This window comes from Melopsittacus undulatus, chromosome 5 (assembly GCF_012275295.1).
Source record: "Melopsittacus undulatus isolate bMelUnd1 chromosome 5, bMelUnd1.mat.Z, whole genome shotgun sequence".
In the NCBI taxonomy this organism is placed as follows: domain Eukaryota; kingdom Metazoa; phylum Chordata; class Aves; order Psittaciformes; family Psittaculidae; genus Melopsittacus; species Melopsittacus undulatus.
Genome location: NC_047531.1, coordinates 26,232,919 through 26,254,673, shown reverse-complemented (window position 1 = coordinate 26,254,673; position 21,755 = coordinate 26,232,919). Strand labels below are relative to the sequence as shown.

At 34.7% G+C, this 21,755-nt stretch overlaps 1 protein-coding gene and 1 long non-coding RNA gene across 2 annotated transcripts in view; both read left to right on the top strand.

Annotated features, from left to right (window-relative positions):
* The window catches only part of TBC1D22A (TBC1 domain family member 22A), a 171,610-nt gene that overhangs the window by 24,120 nt on the left and 125,735 nt on the right, over nt 1–21,755 (top strand). The window contains exons 5-8 of the mRNA XM_005148427.3: nt 1,666–1,736; nt 8,921–9,049; nt 10,217–10,279; nt 15,962–16,076. Coding sequence (XP_005148484.2) covers nt 1,666–1,736; nt 8,921–9,049; nt 10,217–10,279; nt 15,962–16,076 — 378 coding nt within the window. The remainder of the gene's footprint in view (nt 1–1,665; nt 1,737–8,920; nt 9,050–10,216; nt 10,280–15,961; nt 16,077–21,755) is intronic.
* On the top strand, nt 16,087–21,422 carry LOC115946386 (uncharacterized). Its single transcript, XR_004080477.2, has 2 exons — nt 16,087–20,165; nt 21,168–21,422. It is a non-coding gene; the product is annotated as an uncharacterized lncRNA (long non-coding RNA).

Sequence of the window (21,755 nt, the reverse complement as noted above, 5' to 3'; positions counted from 1 at the left end):
AGAACAAACCACGACTTCAAGTCAAAAACATGTTAGAATTTTTTTCTGACTTTTCTCTGTGTCAGTATATTTTGACTTTTCAAGGGTTTGAAATGTTGAAGAAAATCTTCTGTTAATGAAACTTATGTTTGTCAAATACAATAGTATTTTAAAGCTTAGAGGCAGCAAACAGTTTCAATGATGTTATAAGGAAGTAATCCTTCTTCTTTAGACTACATTCAAGACTTGTGGTAGATGTATTCACCGATGTGATGACAGTTTAACATCTTTTTTCTTAGTATCTGCCCTTTTTCTCTGCTGTTCTGAGTTTCTGTTGTGTTTTGGTCCCAGTGCAACATCTGATAGCTTTTTTTTTTTTTTTTTGGATTTTGGTAGCTTAATTTTGCAAAATCCAGGTTACTGGAGATTTTTGTTTTCTTTAGTTGATGCTTTTTTGAAAAACCTGAATTGCTAATTCATTTTTTCTTCTTATTATTAACTATTTAGCCTCAGTACACTTTTAAAATCAGATTCTTTTGTTTTGGAATGTATGTGTTTTAAATATTGCATTGGTTTCAGTGGACTGTGTTTTCATTCATGGTTAAAAATTGTTATATATGTCCTTAGAAATAACTTGCTTTATGGTAATATACCACGCCTAACATGATATTTTACATTTCTTTGTATTATAGATGCATATTTTTTTCGGAGTAATAAAAGGAGGGTGGGAGTAAGATTATGATGATGGACATTGCCTATAAGAGTCCTTGTGTTAACAAAAAATAGAGGCAATGTTCATTTATAAATGGCCAAAGTTAGTCATCATATTCACTCAGGAAGTTCTTACTCTAATTACTTTCTTCCGTGCTTTTCTTGGGGTGATAGACAAAATGCTTTTAAATGCCTTGTTGGAGTGTAGAATTTAGAAAACATAAGCATATGATAGAGACCAAATTTGCTGGAATATACATAGCTAATTCAAATATATGGTTAATTGGAATAAGTATATATAAGATAAAATGTAGAATTTCATTCTGTATTCCTTAGCATGTTGGTGATATGAACTGGTGCAGTGTTAACCTGTAATTTTGACTTGGAGTAAGAAGAGAAAGAGCTACAAGTAGATATCTCAAAAATACTGTTTCTAAGGGACACTGTTATAAGCATATGAATTTTCTCTGATTTTTCTATGATAAACGGTTCTTACAAAAAATGTGCAGAGTCCCACAGATAGGTTTAGCTGGTTTGGTATCTGACAAAAGAAAGGAGTGCAACATCAAGAATGCAAATACGGCATAGGATTAAATTCCAGTGTTCAGACGAAGCAGCATTCTATTTCTGCAACTGCAAATCTCATTTTTAATTAGGATCTGTGTAAACATATTATACAATAAGACTGAGGTTATCTTGCATGTTAATATAAGGCATGTCTACTGAAAAGTAATGTTGAGAAATACTTTAGAAAGTTACCTTATTACACTCGGTACCTATCATAGTATTCCTAGAGATAGTAATTCTTCAGTATTTTATTAATTCTTTAGAATTGCCACATAATTCTGATTTCATTAGATTTTATATTAGGGCATGATCAGTGTTGTAAACAGCTCTGCACTAATTTGAATGTATCTGTATATAATAATTGATAGTAATTTCCTTAGTTCTCATGAAATACTTCTCTTTTAATAGAAGAATTACGGAAATTGAGTTGGTCTGGCATTCCCAAACGGGTTCGTCCAATTGCATGGAAGCTTCTTTCAGTAAGTTGTTTGGTTTTGGGTTTGTTTAGTTGTTTTTATTTTTCCTTCTTCCTTTGCATTTAGTACTAATAGTTTTTGTTGCTTTGGTTTGTTCTTTTTTTTCAAGCATAGCACATAATTTTGCTTGAGTTGTAATGCATCAGTGATACTTGAAAACACTGTGTCCTGTTGCTGAATTGTAATGAAAGTTCTGTTCTTTTACTTGATTTCAAGATTAATTTGTCAAACTGAAAGGAGGGGAATGAGAGGTAGCAGTAAATCATGTCAGCTGTACATCTTTATTTTTCAAAGTGGCTTTCTATGAGAGAGAGGCTTAGGTGATAACAGTGGCCTCTCTCAACCAATTTTGATGGAATGATGAAGAGTTCAAATACAAGTACTTGCTTACAGTTTTCTCGAAAATAGGCACACAGTAAAGGAAATGAAGCCTATTGGTGTCCTGCAAAAGGCTTCATTCTGACTTCACGTTAAAGTAACTATAAGAAAGGATTAACAGTGTACTAAGGAAAATCTGTGATAGGATCTTATGAGGTTTATGGCTGATTTTTCTGTAGTGATTTAAGACGAGCAAATCTGAACCACAGTGGTCAGTTATATTGTGGCATTGGCTGTCCTGATGTCAGACCTGTGAGTCAGTTCAGGCAGACAACTAATTAAAAAACTAATCACTTTTTTGTAGTGTGAGGTTTTGGCTGGCTGAGCTCACTGAACTTTGCCCAGTGGTCACATGATTTTACAATGACAATAGCTTTGGGAGTAGATTGACTGAAATGCCACACAGCACACAAGTGTTACAGTTGGGAATCGGAGACAAGCTTGCAGGAATCTGGGTTTCACTGGGTCTGGTGTTACAGAACTGATTTTTTTTTTTAATCTCAGTGTTTATGCTATGTTTAAAAATGTTATTCTGCAAAAATGTTCTTCTGCAAAAATACAACGTATTCCTCAGAGGGGTATTTTTCATGTCAATCTTTACAGCTATGATAATTCAGATGGCAAACAGTTGTGTGTTTTAGCAGTTGTTTGTCTGCCTGTGGTTGGGAGAAGAACTTGTGAAGATGTTTGTATTAAAAAGAAGCAAAAATCTACTTCTATCTACTCTCCAGAGGCTATGAAAGACACTTTCTCAGAAAGTCTTTATTCATTTAAGAACTGTTTAAAATTCTGAGTTATACGCACAACATTTTAACACTATTGAATTTTTCAGAGAGTAGACTTAAATAGCTTTGCTTTTTATAGAATAATTCAGTGGGGAATGCAAAGTATTTACTTCAGATTGACACTGATTTCCAATGACTGAAAGAGTCTCTCTTGCTGATGAGTTCTACTAAATTTGCAGCTTAGTTCCTTCTAATGCTAAATGCAGATGCAGCTTCTTAATGGTGGATATTCAAATATCCTGCTGTAATTGAAATTAAACTTGCACTGTACAATTTATTTTGGTTGTGTTTCTAAAGTTAACTGAGAATTTGGTAATGAAAAGAACACTTTTTCCTTTTTTTTTCTTGAAGTTTTAGGATGTCTCTTTGCAAACACTCAAAGTATAAAAAATGAATATGGCTAACTCAAAATTGATTTTGAAATACAGTAAGCTAAAGCATAAAGATAGGTTAAGTTCTGAGTCAGAGGACTGTCACTGAGGTTTAGAGAACTGGAATTATGCGTAAGCTAACTGCAGTCACTTTCTTGCTTTCAAGTAAGAGCATGGGTTTTCTGTGAGCTGCAGCTTCATCCCATGAGCTGATTTTAACTTAGTGTTTCTGAGATTCCCAGTCTAGAGAAATTGCTAAGTGTACAGTTCCCTTGTTCTGTTTTTTTAACCACTCCAGGATCCATTCTGATTCAGTTCCTTCCTTCATTTGTCTTGCCATACCTCTGCTAAGAAACTGTTTTTAGGTTTTTTTGATTTTACTTAAAGAATTAAGTGATATTTTTTCCTTTTTTTCTTTTTTTTTTTGTTTTGTTTGGGTTTTTTTTTTCCCTGTCACCAAATAGCAAAATTTTGAAAGTTCTCAGCTTTTTTATGAAATTCTCACCATGATTTTTTATCTACTAAGTGTTCCTCATTTAGTATGTTTTGGAAACCCAAAGGTGAGTCATTTAGGAATCATTAACTTTTCTATACTGTAACGCAGCAGCTGGATTCATCTTCTTGCTGAAGTGGGGAAGAAAAAGTGTTTTGGGTATTTGTGGCCATAAATTCCATGAGGCTTTTTTCTAATGCTAATTAATTTTTAAGTCACATTATTTGTTTACTTATGGCTAATGTATGTCCCAGATAAGAGGGAGTAATGTCCTTTAGTAAAATTCTTTAGTTCTGATTCTTTAGTCTTTAGTCTTTAGCCCGATGAGAAACTTACCATGAGCCAGCTTCAGTGTGCGCTCGCAGCCCAGAAAGCCACCCGTATCCTGGGATGCATCAAAAGAAGCGTGACCAGCAGGTCAAAGAAGGAGGTGATCCTGCTCCTCTACTCTGCTCTTGTGAGAACTCACTTGGAGTATTGTGTGCAGTTCTGGTGTCTTCAACATAAAAAGGACATGGAACTGTTAGAACAAGTCCAGAGGAGGGCCAGGAGGATGATCAAGGGACTGGAGCACCTCCTGTATGAAGACAGGCTGAGAAAGCTGGGGCTGTTGAGCCTGGAGAAGAGAAGGCTGTGTGGAGACCCCAACTATTCTATGATTCTATGATAATCTTTTGTGCTATGATGTGCCTTGGGAAATAAGCATAAAAAAGCAAAACTGTTTTAGTTAAATATCAGTTGAAAACCCAAAAAAGACTGGAAAACCAAAGAAACTAAAACACAGTTTAGAACTAAATTAAGGCTGGATATGTTTGCTTTGGAATTATTCAGAAGTCTCTCCCTGTCATGCCCCAGCTATGACATGTTTGGGGAACTGCGTACAGTTGGCAGTGTCTAATACAGAAGGTGATAGCCTTCTTTGTAAAATCAGAATTGAAGTTAGAATTTTTTGAATATGATTCAACAAATTGAATAGTTGAGATACTTATTATATAGAAGGTAAATAATATTAACATGTGTTTGATGAATACAGTTTTTTAGAGGGAAAGCATATGAAAATCAATATAGTGCTTAGGGGCTGTGGATATTATGCATGTCTATTAGTAACAGTATAGAAAAAATTTACATGATTTAGCTATAAAATATAGCAAAACTGTTTAGGTAGAGTATACCTAACATCAAGCAGAACTATTCAGGCTCACTTTTCTTTTGAATAACAAAACTAAAGATATGGTTGCAAGAGCCTTTGGGGGAAATTAATGAATAAATGGATTAAAGTCTCCACCAATTTATTCCCTGATGATATGTTGCAAGTCTTTCCTACTTTTAATAATAAAACCTAATTTGTTAAGTGAGCAGGAAACAGGACATGTCCAACTGAAAGATTACTTCAGTCTTTGAAACTGAATATTAACAAAAAGACTTGCTGAGAAAGTAGTGGTATCCTTTGAACAATCACTTCTGATCTCACAAATGAATTCTTTTCTAATGGAACTAAGATATCCTACAGGGGAAAAAAAACCCAGACAACTGTTGACAATAAATGAGAGGCAGAATTCAATATTTAACTTAATGCAAAACACTGGGACAGGATATTAAATGCCAGGATGGCCCTTGAGGCAAAAGTTAAGCTTGTGTTGTAAGGTACCAGATGGAAGTCCTAAAAGATATGGTTTTGCAAAAAGCAAATACCTCTTAAGGTATCTGGAGTGTAATATGATTTGTATTTACTCTGTTGTCATCTTAAAATAAGGAATTAAAGTATATGGGAATAACATTTTTAAATGGTTTTAATATAGATTCATAAAATTGTTTAGTTTGAAGAAGACCCTTAAGATTAAGTCCAGCCGTTAACCTAACACTGCCAGTTAAAAACCATATCCATAAGTGCTACATGTTTTATAAGTACCTCCAGGGATGATGACTCCACCACTTCCTTGGACAGCCTGTTCTAGTGCTTGACAACCCTTTCCTAATACCTAATCTAAACCTTCCTTGGTGCAACTTGAGGCCATTTCCTCTTGTCCTGTCAGTTGTTACTTGGAGAAGAGACCTACCCCTACCTTGCTACAATCTGCTTTCAGGTAGCTGTAAGAGAATGATAAGGTCTCCTCTGAGTCTCTATCTCTCCAGACCAAATAACCCCAGTTCCCTCAGCCATTCCTCATAGGACTTGTTCGCTAGACCCTTCACCAGTTTTGTTGCCCTTTGGACATGCTCCAGCATCAAAATGTCTTTCTTGAGGCCCAAAACCGAACACACTATTCAAGGTGCTTCACCACTGCTGAGTACAGGGGAACAATAACTTCCCTAGTCCTGCTGGCCACACTCTTGCCGATACAGGCCAGGATGGCTTTGGCTGCCTGGGTGCAAACTGGCTCATGTTCAGCTGTTTGTTGACCAACGTCCCCAGGTCCTTTTCCACCAAGCAGCTTTCCAGCCACTTTTCTCCAAGTCTGTAGCATAACATGGGGTTGTCATGGACCAAGTGCAGGACCTTGCACTTCGCCTTCTTGAACCTCATACAATTGGCCTTGACCCATCAGTCCAGCCTATCCAGATCTCTCTTGAGCCTTCCTATGCTCCAGCAGATCAACACTCCCACCCAACTTGGTGTCATCTGCAAACACACTGAGGGTGCACTTGATCCCCTCATCCAGGTTATTGATAAAGATGTTAAATGGAAGTGGCCTCAATACTGAGCATGAGAAACACCACTTGTGACCAGCCACCAACTGGATTTAGCTCCATTCAGCTTGGCCATCCAGCCAGTTCTTTACCCAGTGAAAAGTATGACTGTCCCAGGCATGAGCATCCAGTTTCTTAAAGAGAATGCTGTGGGAAACAGTTGGTATCAAAGGCTTTATTAAAGCCTAGGTAGACACATCCACAGCTTTTCCCTTGTTCACTAAACAGATCACCTTGCCATAGACACAGATGAGGTTAGTCAAGCAGGACCTGCCTTTCATAAATCTGTGATGATGGGGATTGATCACCAGGTTGTCCTGTACATGCTGAGTGAAGGCACCCAAGGTGATCTGCTCTATAACCTTCCCTGGCACCAAGGTCAGACTGACCGGCCTGTAGTTCCCCTGATCCTCCTTCCATCCTTTTTTTGTGGGTGGGTGTCACATTTGCTAACCTCCAGTCAACTGGGACGTCGCAGTTAGCCAAGACTGCTGATGAATAATGGAAAGTGGCTCACTGAGCACTTCCACCAGCTCCCTCCATACTGTTGGGCAGATCCATCTGGCCCCACAGCTTTGTGTGTATCTAAGTGGTGTAGCAGATTGCTGATGATTTCCCATTGGATTACAAGGGCTTTATAGAGAGATACTTTCAAAAAATCTATTCCTGTTTTAGTATGGAGTGTAATTTTTATTTTTCTCCAAATGCTGAGCAAAAGAGAAGTTATAGAAATGGGATAGATGCAGGAGAGTAATGGAACATATATACTTGGATTGTTTAATTTTATTGTATAATTAACAATTACAGTATGTTGGGTGTACCACTTCCATTTTCATTTCTAGTGCTTAGGACTGAATAAGATTGTTTTTGTAGTTAAATGCACAGCATTTTGCTAGTTACTTGCAGTGGCTATGGCTCATTGTATAAGTGCAAATATATATGCTGTACTTCTTTATAGAATTTTTTTGATGTTATGAGGATTATTTTGTTAAGGGAACTTAAATTTGCATCAGTTTAGTTTCTCTGTTTTATCAATTACCATTAATATGGTGATAGCTGTTGTTGTGACAAGAGAACTTTTCTAATATTGGTAAAATCTTTTAATTTGACTTGAATAGTGATTAATATAATTATTAGGGTTTTTTTATAATATTGGTAAAATCTTTTAATTTGACTTGAATAGTGATTAATATAATTATTAGGGTTTTTTTTTTATATTATCTTGGATGTTCAGATCTCTTTCAAAGCCATCTATCCTTAGAATGATTCTTAACGCAAAGTATTTGTAAAGGACTGCCATCTATGTAAAATATCAACTAGCTTTCTTTATTGCAGTGTTAGAGGATATTGGTATTGCTTGAAATCAAGCAGCTTACAAGAAAGCATTTAATACATCTGAATACTCAGAAATCTTTTTGGTAGCCAATTATATGAATAATGGTGTTTCTAGTAAGTGTATTTTATATCTGACCATTTAATAGCATTCATGATACTTCCTTTTGTAAAATGCTGAAATAGTAAGCTGAGTTGCTTGGTTTATTTTAAATAGCAAGTTGTCTGTGATGCCAGAAATGGTGATCAGACTTGACAAAAGAGGAAAATTAGAATGGATTGTTATTGTTTCTGGAAGGTTGTTTTTTTTCAGATATATGTGAATCAGTTCGATGATGAACCATTCAGATTTATTCTGTACTTAGGAGGATTATTTTGTTGCATTATCTGACACAACTGCCTTAGTGTGTCCATAGTTTACACAACATAAGGTAGTATTTTAAATTGCTTTTAGGAAACAGCACAGCTCGTGCTCTTACATCTATGAGCCCAGTCGCTGGTGCTGTTGAGTAATTTTCTGTGATGAAACTTAACCTCCTGAGATGAAATGAAAGCTTGAGATAATTTTTTTTTCTTATCTGAAACAGTGAAATAGAGTAGCTAGAATGTTTTAAACCTTTCGAATTAATATTCCATTTTATTACAGATTTAACCATAATTTAAACATATTTGCTAAATGTATATAATTCTTGCTTGAAGGCAACTGAGTTAATATGCATTTTGTTAAATAAATATTAAAATTGCTCTAACAATGGCCACATAGAAATGTAGAAATAAATAAACTCATATAGTGTTGCATTTATCTGAAGTTATTTGTTTAAGCTTTTGTCTTCAGAAAGCAAACATAATCTTAGAATTCTTGGTGAGAAATCACTTTTTAAAGCTGGAAAAACTTGAAACTTTTTCCTTAACAAAAAAAAAAGAAAAAAGGAAAAGCTGATTTAGGAAGATGTTTGTACTTTTGTATCAGTTGGGATGATTAGAAAATTGATTTGCTAAAGGATTATTCAGATCCAGGTAGGACTGCATGGCACTGTGCATGTTATTAGCTTTCCTGTCACACGTAATCAAATACCAGTGGTGCTTTTTTGTAAGGCAAAGAATAATATCCTTTTCTTTTCACTGTTTTTTTTTTTTCAGGGCTATCTTCCTGCAAATGTGGACAGAAGAGAAAGCACTTTACAAAGAAAACGCAAAGAGTATTTTGCATTTGTTGAGCAGTATTATGATTCCAGAAATGATGAAAATCACCAGGATACCTATAGACAGGTAGAACACCTATTGGAGTGACTTTTACTTACAGGACATCTTATAAAGAACTTAGAGATTGTTTTTGCTGTTTGCCACTGTTTTTGTCTGTTTCTTTAATATTACTTGATAGGTCTCATGAGTTGTTTCCCTACATTTTTGAAGCAAACATATTAACTATTTTGGTCTGAAATTCAAAACAGTGAATTTCTTTTAGTCCCATCTATAGTCAGGCTATGTGGCACTGCTGTTCAGTGCTGTCATTGTTTTGTTTAAGAATAATAGGGTTTTCAAATCTTTCATCTCCTGCTCAGACCTTCCTTGTATTGAGTGAAAATGGACAGGGAGTGTAACAGTGACTGTTTTTTACTGGCTCCATACTTCTGCTTAAGAAGTTGAAGCTATTTATGATGTGCAATAAAATAAGTATAGCTGTGTCAAACTTTCTTCCCTGACCAGATAAGCAGATAACTTTTCTTCAAGTTAAGGAATACTCCATACTTATTTTGTATTACTAAGTATGGAATAAGCAATAGTACCTAGCCTTCTTTAGGACAGAAGCAGCAGAAATTTTCAGCTTCAAGTCTGATCTTTGTTGGCAAGAAGTATATAGCCTGATTAATACAAGGTACTTGTGTATCTAGCCCAGAATAATCAGATTAGTATTCTGTTGCATAAAGCTCCTTTGCAAAGTTGTATATTTGGGCTCTCTTCTTAGGCAATTGTCAAATACATTAAAATAGGTGCTAAACTCTATTTTCACCTTTTAATGGTTGGTTCTTATCTTAAAGGTCTTTTCTAACCTAAATGATTTTATGATTCCATGACAGTATTAACTGAACATGTCTTTACAGCAGTAGTAGTCTATATTTACTCATAAATACCCCATGTTACAAGTATTACCAAAATGACTATAATTTCCAAACGATCAAAATGTGATATGAGAATCCTGAAATGTGAAAACAAAAAATATGGGCATTTCATTCTTTATTTTGCCTCATTGATTAACAATAACTTAAAGAAGCGGCTGTATGTTTTGAAATACAGTAAAGCCATGTTATTCCAAAAAATGTGATTCAGTGACATTATAGCTAATACTGTAAAATTAAAAAATTGTTTTAACTGTTGGGTTGTTTAAAAGGTTTGTGGTTGGTTTCTTTTACAGTATTCTTCTTTCTGTTTAATTAGATCCATATAGATATCCCACGCATGAGTCCTGAAGTTTTAAGACTACAGCCCAAAGTAACAGAGGTAAGAATGATATCTAAAGATTTCTTTTTTTTTTTCTTGAGCTATCAGTTTATTAATGAATCTGATGTAACAGCACTGGTTAACAATTAATTTGACAACACTTGCTATTTTAACTTCAGAACTAGCTTAAAGTAAAAAAAAATAAGGGTAGATAAGTATAGGCTAAGAATAATGTAAATATGAGTAGTAAAAGGAAAGGCATCTCATTAATCTTTTGCATTGTATCTGTAATTTTTTTTTTCTTTGGCATTGTGCCTTTGAATTTTATTTTTTTTCCTTTTTTATTTTCTTCTGTCTGTATTTTGGTAATAATGTGAAGTAATGCAGAGTGTAGTCCCCATGGTTCTATATATTTGTCAAAATCATTCAAGGTCTGAAAATTCTTATCACAGAGTTTTCCTCCTAAGACATTCTCTTTTTGTGAATTTGTAGCATGACTGGTTTTGTGTTCCTTATTTCTCTTCCTTAAGTTTTATATTTTGAGCACACTATTTAAGCTCTTTTACCACTATAGTAAACGTACATCAATTAATGGTAAATATATCAATCAAATTGGTCTATTTTGTTCGGTAATTGAATCCCAGGGTGACTTTGTACAGTATATAGGTCATAAATAGTGTAGATGGTGTGAATTATCCTCTTTGTATTATTTCTTCTTCTTAAATTCCTTTTCCTTTCTAACGGTTCTAGTTAGACCTTCAAATGTACTTCTATGTAGCTTCTGTTAGTGTCATTATAGAGCCATATAGAACATCTTTGGATAGTTCATTAGATAATAGAGAAGTTAAATGCAGAACTAACTTTCATCTGGTTTTTTGCTGTTGCAGTTATTTGTTTAATGAAGCACTCCTCCACATATGTTGGAGAAATCAGTTTGAAGAAATAGCTTATTACAGTTTCTTGAAAGAAAATGTTAAAAAAATACTTCTTTCTGTCTGTTTTCTACACAGATGTGTTTTACCTTGACTATTCTAGCGATGATTAAAAAGATTAACATAAGAAAAATAAGGGACAAAAAGGGAAACAATATCAGCGAGAAATATGCTATTAAAGAAATAAATAAGATCAGTGTCAGTGTTGTATCTAGAAATAAGCCAGTGAATGAAATTGGAAGTGACTATTTTGTCATGCAGAAAGGGCTACAGAAAGAAGAATGATCTAATACTTCTAAGAGGAAAGAACTACTGTTGTATCAGCAGTAGTCTCTTAAATTCTAAAGATGTATTTGCATTTGGCTTTCTTGGGATGGGCTTTTTACTTCCCTGTGTTGCAAGATTAAACTGTTCTTAAGGTTTCTATGAAGAGCATCTATGTCTCAAATTGTGAATGAGCGTGGTTCAGAGGTGCAGTGATCATGGTTTTGTAGCTTTCAGTTTAGATGAAAATGCCCCAAAATTATGCTGGGTTTTCTTCTCCCTCATGTTTTAGTGAAGGAAAAACTAGAAGCTGTTTAACTTGCCTCGTGTAAGAATTTGTGCGTTCTTGTTTTTAAAGGAAGATTGAGAAGTACAAAACACTTCCTCAGGAATGACTGCTAGATGGTGTATTTATTTCTAAATTAGCTGAACAATTGAAAAAAAAAAGAAAAAGGACTTTAAAGTAGAAATTTCAGGTAAATGTATTCTGAAGAATATATTTAATGTCCTGTCTTTTAACCAAATCATTTGGATGAGAACTCAAGTGGCTTTAAAATGATACTAAGACAGACAAAATATTCTCACTGGAGACTATTTTGAAGTAAAATGTTATTTAGTAAAATGAGGAGATTGTCAGATAGAAATCTGTAGGATCTTGGACTAGTTAATGCATTTCTTTAGATGCAAACTTGATAATAGTTTGTATGGACACAGCTTTGTATTTACCATGGATATCTGCTTTTTTCTAACAGTTAGAAATGTTAGAGTAAACTTATGCTGATAGTCAGAGAAGATTTGGTCAAAGTTTTCCAACATTTGCAATGAATACTTTTGTTAAATACTTAGTGTGTTGGGGAAAGTATCGCATAATAAGTAATTGAAAAGAATTAGCTACAGGATAGTTGCAATCTCTTTTTGGTTGAATGAGTAACTTAGAGCTAAATGATTTATTTTGGCATTGGAGAGTATGGTAATATGATAAAAATATTAGTGCAGTATTTGTTAGAAGCAGTCACAGTTGAAAGGAGATTTTCTTTCTTTTTTTAGCTGAACTTTAGTTAATCTGAAAATAAGCTGGTTTAATGAAAATGCTGACAGTCAGCTTCAGAGCTAGTAGATCCTCTCAGAATAAAACACTTCTCTTATTGCTTGGGAGTAATTGAAATAAAAAAGAAATACTGTGTCTAGGTAACTTGTTGCTAAGTAACTTCCAGTATGTCACTTAGGATGAGGTAAAGAGACTGTAGGTGACAAAGCCGGAGGAAGAGCTGTAGTGAAAAGACCAGAAACATGTATGTGGAAACCTTCCAGTGTCTTCTGACATCAATTTTCAAATGCTGCTATTCCAAGATTTTTGTTCTTGCCGATATCTGAGTCTCTGTTCCCAAAGAGCTTTTCATTATAATTAATGAAGCTATTTTAATTTCTTCTCTGAACTTGGAATTTGATTCCTGTAGTAAAACATTTCAGTTTAGAAGAAGGTCTTTTGAGTCTTACGTGTGGAAATAACTTCCTTTTAAAATCTGTTTGAAATGTATATTTTTATGGGAATTATGTATCCTGGGTCAGAGGTAGGTAGTGTGGCCCTCAGAGAGTGGGAGAGTGTAGTTGGAGGTCTTCCCGCATATAGTTCAGTCAGGTTTCTTTTGAAGACTAGTGGCTGTATGTTTAGAGTTTAGGTGCAATAAGTTAAGCTAATGGATTCTGCTCTTTATATATCTATAAATATAGCTCTTGCTGTTATCATGAATGAGAGTTAAATTCAAAAGAGAATAATTGATCAGTAATGACATCTCATGAGATGTAGTGGTTCCTAGTAGAAAATTAATTCCAGTTTCTGCTGCTGGTTTGGAAATCAAGAAGGAAACCTTTAGGGAAAGTGACTTTTTTAATGTGTCCTATTTGAGCACAGTGATGAGTGCTGTAGAGAAACTTAAATCAGTCTGCCTTTCAGGTTTTCAGTGCTCATTTTTTTCAGTTCAGAACAGTAAATGAAACTTTATGAAAATGAGTAAGAAACTGGAAACAGTATTTTAGCGTGCATTTGTGGAATTTCTGATTAGATGCATTTGGGGATATTAAAGCTGATCCTTTAAAGGATTAAAGCTGTGCCAATCAGAGTGATCCTTCTTGCTCAATAATATTAAATAAGCCCTCCCCCAGCGTACCCACACAAACAAAAAAAACCCCAACCAAATACCACCCCCATCCCCTTAGTTTTCATACCTGGATTTTAAAAATGCATTGAAATCCATAGGCAGCTCAATTTGCAATGCACACTATGTATATTTTCAGGTTCTCAGGAAAGGAAAAGTTGGTGGTACAAATTTGAGCGTTGTTTGATTTGAGGCATGCCTTGATGAAAAGCACTGTTTTTGTGATTTTTAGAATGGGTGTTTTGATAGCTGTTACTGAATTACTTATGTTTTTTTATTTGTTTCTCACTGTACATATTTTGTGACCCTGTCACACCAGGATTTTTTTTTATCTAGCCTACTGCATAACATAATTTCTACTTAAATAGGGTTTTCTAGTCACTTCTGTCTTAAATTTGTTTTCAAGAAAGTTATTTGTGTTTGCAATATGATAAATGTGTCCTTTATTTGAAGTGAAACACAGGATGATAACACTGGTAATACTGATAACCTAATGTTACTGAAACTGAAATAGCAACTGACAGAAGCAGGAAGGATGGCTGTGAGCTAACTTGATTTGCAGTTTTTCAATAATAGTAAAAACGTGATATAACCAATTTCATAAAGGCATAATTATGTTAAATATAGTATACATGTAAAAGTACATGGCAGAACTTAGGGTCTTTATACAGTTATTGATAATGATGAAGCCCCACTGGCTACTGCTTGGTTTGCACAGGTTAGTATTTTTTCAGTTTAATATGCAGCACATATTAAAAAGCATGAGGTGACAGGACTATCACAGAGAAGAATTTATAGCTAAAGGAATAAGTACCTTAGCTAATGAAAATGTTTTTTTTTGCGAGCTTTTGCTAAATGAATACCTCCCTTTTTGCCTAATCTTTGCCCCAAAAACTGAAATCACAAGGACTGAATCTTAATTGTAGCTGGAATGGAACAAACATGAGCCAAGGCTTCTTGTGTTTCAGTGCCCACCAAAGCTTTTCACATTTGTTGTTCTTGACCATTACCCTTGTTCTGTGGATTTTCAGCATGCCAGGGAAATGTAAAACCTGGAGATTAGGGAAAGCTGTTTGTTAAAAGAAAGCCTGTGGGAGAAGGGTGGATGTTGATATTTGCTCTCAAAGCAAAAAGTGCAAATGTGTTTCAGGAATTAGAATAGTCGACTTCTTAATGTAACAAAACCTTGAATTGAGGTTGAATAGAAATAATACCAGCTTTTTGTACCTATTGTGTCCTCTAAGGTCAGGTCTTTCACTGGCTTTCTTGAAGCCTGAGCATTCATTGACTTCTGGATTTGCAGCAAACTGTGCAATCTCCTTGGGGTCCTTACCAAGTCTCTCATTTTTCTATTAGTATTGGAGGCCTGATCTTAAGATTGACACAGTCGTTTGGTTTGAGCTCTCCTTTCTCTGCTCCTCTTAGCTGCCTCTGCATTTTTGCTTCTTGGGCAGACCTTCCAGGGAAAAGCAAACGTTCTTTTGCATCAGCAGGTTATACCTGATTGAGTACCTGTATTTAGGGCAAAGCACATAACAGCTTTCACTCTGCTGCTTATTTGAAGCATTTAAGACATGCAGCATGTTCAGAATCAAATAGAGGAAAAATAGAGGTTGTCACAGACCTAAATTGGGTTAATGATAAATTGTGTGATTTCCCTGCTCTATACTCTTGTCATGCTGTCCTTCCCATGGTGAGGTATGTTGTGGCCTTAGGAGCTTTTGCTGATTCTGGGCAAGGTACAGTTTACAGTTGAGTTGGTGATGTTATGTAATACCCTCAGAGAGGTAGTTGCCTTTTTTCTGTATTTCCTGATTTTTTTCAGATAGTTTTTTTATTGTTGTTGTTGTTAACCAGTATACTTGCTTCTGAAGTCTAGAACCCCACAGTGCAGTGCTATGTCACTATAGCCAAACTATGGCAGAATCTCTTTTTATGGGTATGTTATTAAAAAAACTAAGCTAAATTAAGTACTTCTTTCTGTTGCTTAGGAATAGATACAATGATATATTGATAAAATACTTCTCTCAAAGAGGTGAAAAGTAATGAGAAAATTATCTAATATTTCTGTCTCTTTGGGAAAGAAGTATTTTACATTTTCGGAAAAGCTTCAATGAGTAAGTGCTACTTAGTTGTAACTGTTATAAATTAATTATGTACTAGGTTGGTTTTAATGTACTAATACAGTGGAAATGCTTCCTGTTGAAGATCTGAGAAGCTTACTTAGCACTGGAAGTTAATTACGAATACTGATGCTTATTTATGCTTTTGTATGCACGTTTTTATATTAATAGTTTATGATTTTGAATTTGTTGTATAATTTTCAAATGTGCTTAAAATGTGCTCATCATTTGATAAATTATCTGATAGTTTCTTTAACTCTTTTTCAGATCTTTGAAAGAATTTTGTTTATCTGGGCAATACGTCATCCAGCCAGTGGATATGTTCAGGGCATAAATGATCTTGTTACTCCTTTTTTTGTAGTCTTCGTTTGTGAATATATAGGTAAGATTTGTCTTTGTACCAATTATGAATTGATACTGGTTTTGGAACTTTATCTTCCTTTTAATCTGAGTAACAATTTGGACAAGCTAGTCAAAGCATAATTTTATACATAACTTATATTTTTATAATTTTAATTCTGTATAGTTTCCTTTGAATAAATACTGAGAAGCAGTCAGATTTCACTTAAGTCACTGGAGTTCAGGATTCCTTCAGATTTTTATTCCAGATAACCTCCCCCCTCAACAAAACCCAAGCAAATAATCCTCTGTAGAAGTTGCAGACAGTGTTCTCATTGATCAGATCTGAAAGCACAATCTAGGATTTGCTTTCATCTTGCTCTGTAGTTAAGAAGTGTTCACTACTCCTGATGCTTTTATTCTTCATAGGTGGTTTTATTCTCCCTTTTTCTCTTTCTCTTCTGTTTCACACTGCTTGTGAAACTCTATAAATTGTGTGTATGAAGTGAGCAGGGGTTTAAAAAATGCAGCCAAAATCAGGCAACAACAATGAAAAACTCCCCAAAACAACACACCAAAACAAAACAAGAAAAAACAACACAGGAAACAAGGAAACCTTTTGAATGAATGACAGGGAAACTGGAGGGAACCTGTTAAAGTGGATTTGTGACTGAAAGAATAGCAGCCTGGAATTAGGGTCTGAAAATTAAGTCAGCAATCAAATTTCTCTGGTTGAGAACTCTGCCATTCTGGGACTTACAGCACTAGTAAAAATAGTAAACAGCTGTATTTCTCTTGAGTATGTGGCCTTATATGCATGTGTACTTTTTGAAAACTTGTTTGACAAACTCAGGTATTGGTTAAATGCTCAACCCTTGCAAGAACACCACCCATATCTTAAATTTATAGATTGGTATTTATGTCTTTATAAATCTTAAGAGTTTGGCTAATTGTTAACAACAATTCATTATAACTTCGGTATAACTGTATCCACATAACTATGGATATAAAAGGTAAGTTTAAACAGTAAAAATGACAGTACTAATCTGTCTTGAATTAAAACTCTTTTCCTTGTATTTCTGTTTGTCATACTGACATACAATGAAAATGTACAATGCTTATATGTAAACTTGAGCAACGTTTTGCCTGGCTACTTCAGTGAGGCTGTAGATACTGGATTCGTCTTACCTTCTCTATGCAAGATACCCATTGGTGTCTTAATCTGGATTGATTAAATTTAACGAAGGACAGATTATCCTTGAGTGGATGATAGACTACCCATTTACTCATTTGCATGGCAACACCTCTGTTGCTTTGTTCATTTCTTTTTTCATAGGGGGACATTTCATTGCTAAGCAACAAATGAGAACTACTGCTGCTTTCTCCCTAATCATCTCTTAAGTAGAGTAGAAGCCTACTCCTGAGAGTACTCGCAGTTTCTGCCTTTTACTCCCTCATTTGACAGATAATGAAAATGTTCTTAATGATCCTAGAACAGTAGGGTTTCTAGTAGACTTCAGGGTTGTTAATTGAAATAAGAAGTTCAAATGAGATGTGATTAGAGAATTGATATTCCATGTTAAATAGACCATTTAATTAATATGGTAAATAAGTTTGCCTTTACCACCAACTTACATTTGGAGACCCTGCTGATTTTAATGTATTTGCCAGTTTGTCAGTATTTTCATGTCAGAAAGCATAACTGTTCCAGAAGTGTCCACCGAGGAATGACAACACTCAAAACCTAACAACCGTAAAAGATATTTTGCCACTGAAAATGTATGAAACTCAGAAAACTGCATTGTAAAAGCTTATTTAAAAGTTGATTTCTATATAATAAGAAAAATACTGAAATTAGGGTATTTTCTTCAATATATTAGTGGTCCTGGCTTAGTGCTAGTAGCAGTTACTTCCCCCAGTGACATAAAACTTTCTAAGATATGTCTTTAAATAGCTTTTTGATTTGAGTCTTTGTAGTTATGCTGAGTGATGCCTTCAGGTTAAAATGAATAAGAATGTGTATGACACACTTGAAATGGGGACATTAAATTTGCAAAGTACCTAAAAAATCTTGAGATTTGTAGTAAAATTATAGACTGATTCAAAACTCATACTATGAATTGTGCTTAAATAATATATATACAAATAAATGCAGAGAAGCAGAGGTTTCCTAGCAGAAATGTTGAAGCTACTAGTGTATTTAATATTTACTCTAGTGATACTCTGTATTTACCTCAGATTTTATTCTGGATTTTTTTTCTTACTCTGTTTTTAAGTCAATATTGGTTTGTACCTTAAGGTGCTTTATTTATTGTTTCAACTGTTGATTTTTGTGTATTTTTTTCAGTTTAACTGGAGCATTTGTGTTGCAGCTCTGAGTCACTTGGGTCATAATTCATGCCATTGAAAGTTATGATAATGCCTTTTAATTTAGTTTCTTTCTATAATTAAGAGAAAGAGGTCCTAAAGGATTATTAAAGATTAATAAGTTCTTATTAACAACACCATTATAATAAACCTGTGCTGATTAGATCATCTGATAGTAAATCCTGATAACATTTACACACAATTGCAGTTTTGTCAAATATTTTAGTGGGAGGAAAGCCATGTTTATTTTAGCTTTATGACAACTGAGAGAGCCCTAAATCCTTAACTTTGCATGACAAGTACGTGACATATTTATTCTAGTGATGGGAGTCTTTCTGGTCTGCTAAAGACATCCAGAAACGATTTGGAAAAGTGCTGTTAAAGAACTTTTGAATATAGAAATGGCGTGTATGGAAGTGATAATTTACTTGCCTTTTCATTCAGATGTGAATGTCACAAAGTAGGTTTGTGGGTTTGTTTATAAGGACTGAGATCACAGATGTTTTGATGAATTAGCGTGGATTGGGATACCTAATTTTAGCACATAGGTTCCCACATTTAGAATAGGTTAAGTGACTGAAGGTAGGAATTGAATATGTTAAATGTTGAGAGCATTCTTTCAACCTTTCCAGTAGTGTAAGAATGATGAAAGTGTAATTTGGGAATGTCTCATTAGTTCCCTACTTTGCGATGAAAGTGAAATACTGTAATATTTTCAGCAAGATAGAACTTGGTTGTCAAAGCAAGCCAGGAGAGGCACAACTGCAATTAAAGAAAATCTGAGGAGCTGATAACCAGCCTTGCTGGAATATAGTAGATTCAGATTCAGATTTCTGGTCTAAATGAGGAGAAGGAGGAATTCGAACCTTTCCACCATAACATAACAGCTTCCTTGGAATTTCGAAGTTAGTTGTATGGGAATACTATTTTGTGCTTACTTGTAATCTCTTACATGATGTAGCAGTGTTACAACTTATGTTGTCAGAAGGAATGCTGATTACTGTGAGGGCAGTTTTCCTGAAAGCTCTGTGACTTTGTAGCATATTAGTTTGTGTCAAAAGTAATCTTGTCCATATGGATGCAATTCCAGAGATGGTTTTGTTAATGAGGTAAGATATACCATGTGACTCCTCAGTGTTTGACTAAATGTAGACAAGGAAATTTTGCACTGGCTTGCAAGTCCTATTTCAAGTTGTACATGTATTGCTCTCTGTACACCATCCTGTTGCCCTGAGTTCCTGTTGATCTAGATTGTTTCCAGTCATTAAGTTGTGCTGCACAGTTTCTTGAGGCTTCTTGCTCATGGAATCAGCTACACTTCACTACATTTGACATTTCAGTAATACATCTGCATTTCATTAACTCACTGGGCCTTGTGTGTACATCTAGAACCACAGAGAGGACCTGGATTTATTCACCATCCAAGGAGATGAGAGCTCAGGACAAACACCATCATAATAAGGATGCATGCCAGGCCATTGCTAAGTGGAAAGGCTGTGTGAAATCACTTTGAGACCCCTAGTAGTGTTGGGTCAAGAGAAAATTAGCAGTTAGTAGGAAATTAGTGCCAGAAAACAAATACTATTGTTAGCTTTCCATCATTTTATGTTGGATAACGAATGTGAAGGAACATGAGGCTGCTGAAGACTGGAATGGTGATTCAGATACCATCTGCAATCTCCTTGCAATGGAGGAGCTGACGACAATTTGAGGATGTCTACAAGAATCATGAACTGAAAACTTTGGAAAGGAAGGTCTTACTCTTGTAAGTATTTTTCTTGTGATCTTAGATCCTTTCGTAGAAGGCATTTAATGCAACTTCTGTTACTTAGTGTTTTTAAATTGATACTTGCATGACTTTATGGAATAATTAATCCAGGCTGAAATCCTAACGGAATTGGGATGGAATTTAGTCCCAGACCAGTGTTACTATGAGAATGTAAACTTTCTTTGGTCCTTGAAAAGCACTTATCTGTCTGCAGCTGCCTTGCTTAGCTTTCCATTACCTCTCATATGTCACAGGTGGCTTCCTGTCCTTAAAATGAGATTTCATACTAGTTGCTACCTTCATTCCTTCCTTTTCAGCATATTTACTGCAAATAATTTAAAACTATTATTTTTTTTCCAGCTGTTGAATGCTGTATTTAAAAATGTCATTTTCATAGTATAATTGGAATAATGTTTCAGAGCATTGTATCATGGCTCTATCTGAGGTAATTCTTCAGTGTTTGTTCATAAAATATGAAAAAGTTGTCAATTTATCAGATTTTTAAGGAGATTTGTAATTTTTATGCAATAAGTACATCTGTTTAGAATGTGCATAAAACTGAATTTCTGAATGATGAGGCAGTAATCCAGGGAGGAAAGAGTATTAACCCACTGACTCCAGAGAGCTGCTAGAAGTTTTTTTATATTTACAGTGTTAGAGGGTAAAATTTTGTCTATGGGCTAATTTTGTCTATTTCCTTTACAAGGCTAAGCTGAAACCATGGTTACTGCAGTATATAAATTAATCTGAGATATTGAATCCTTCTACTTAAAAACCTAGACCTTTCTTAATCAGTTCCTCCAATGCATTAGTCCATGGAGAATTATGAATAGGGCTTATGCACTGGGGTTTTGAGGAGATACGGTGGAGAAGATGTAACATATATGTAATTATTCTACTTAGAAAAGACTAAGCAAAACTGAAGGAATGACAAATTGTTTTGGTAATGTTAAACAAGGAGCTATAACTGGATTAGCTGAATGCTTCTCTCTTTCCCAGGCTCTTCAAGTAGTTAGAGACTGATAGAATCATCCTTGCTGTCTTCTGGCTTACCATGAAAGAAATACTGGAAAACCTCCCAGGATGGAGTGTTCAAGAATATGAGGGGTTTTTGCAGTTTGAAAGCTGAAAAGATGTCTTTATTTGCTACCTTTGTATGCTCTTGAGCTGTTCTGATAACTTTGGCATTACACTTTGTAATAAACTTCTACCATTTTACTTTTCTTTGTTTAAATAAATGCATTTTTTGAGGAATACTGTATAAAAATGTTTTTATTTACACATTTGTTTGAAATGATTTATAAAACACAAATTAAATTTTCATGAAAGCACTGAGATGAAGCATGAAGTGTAACTGACATTTTAACGTTTTCTTGCAAGTATTAAGAAAATGTTTCCTCATTTTTTAAAACATTGTAAAACTTGCCTGAAAAGCTATTGAAAATAATTTAAATCACTCTTCTGTCATATGAAAATTCAATGTCACGAGTTCCATTTGATCACATTATATTTTCTCTCCTTAATGCAAATCACCAGTAGTGTAGTTTCCACATACAAAGATGTGTTTCAGTGCTGCTTCTTAATAGT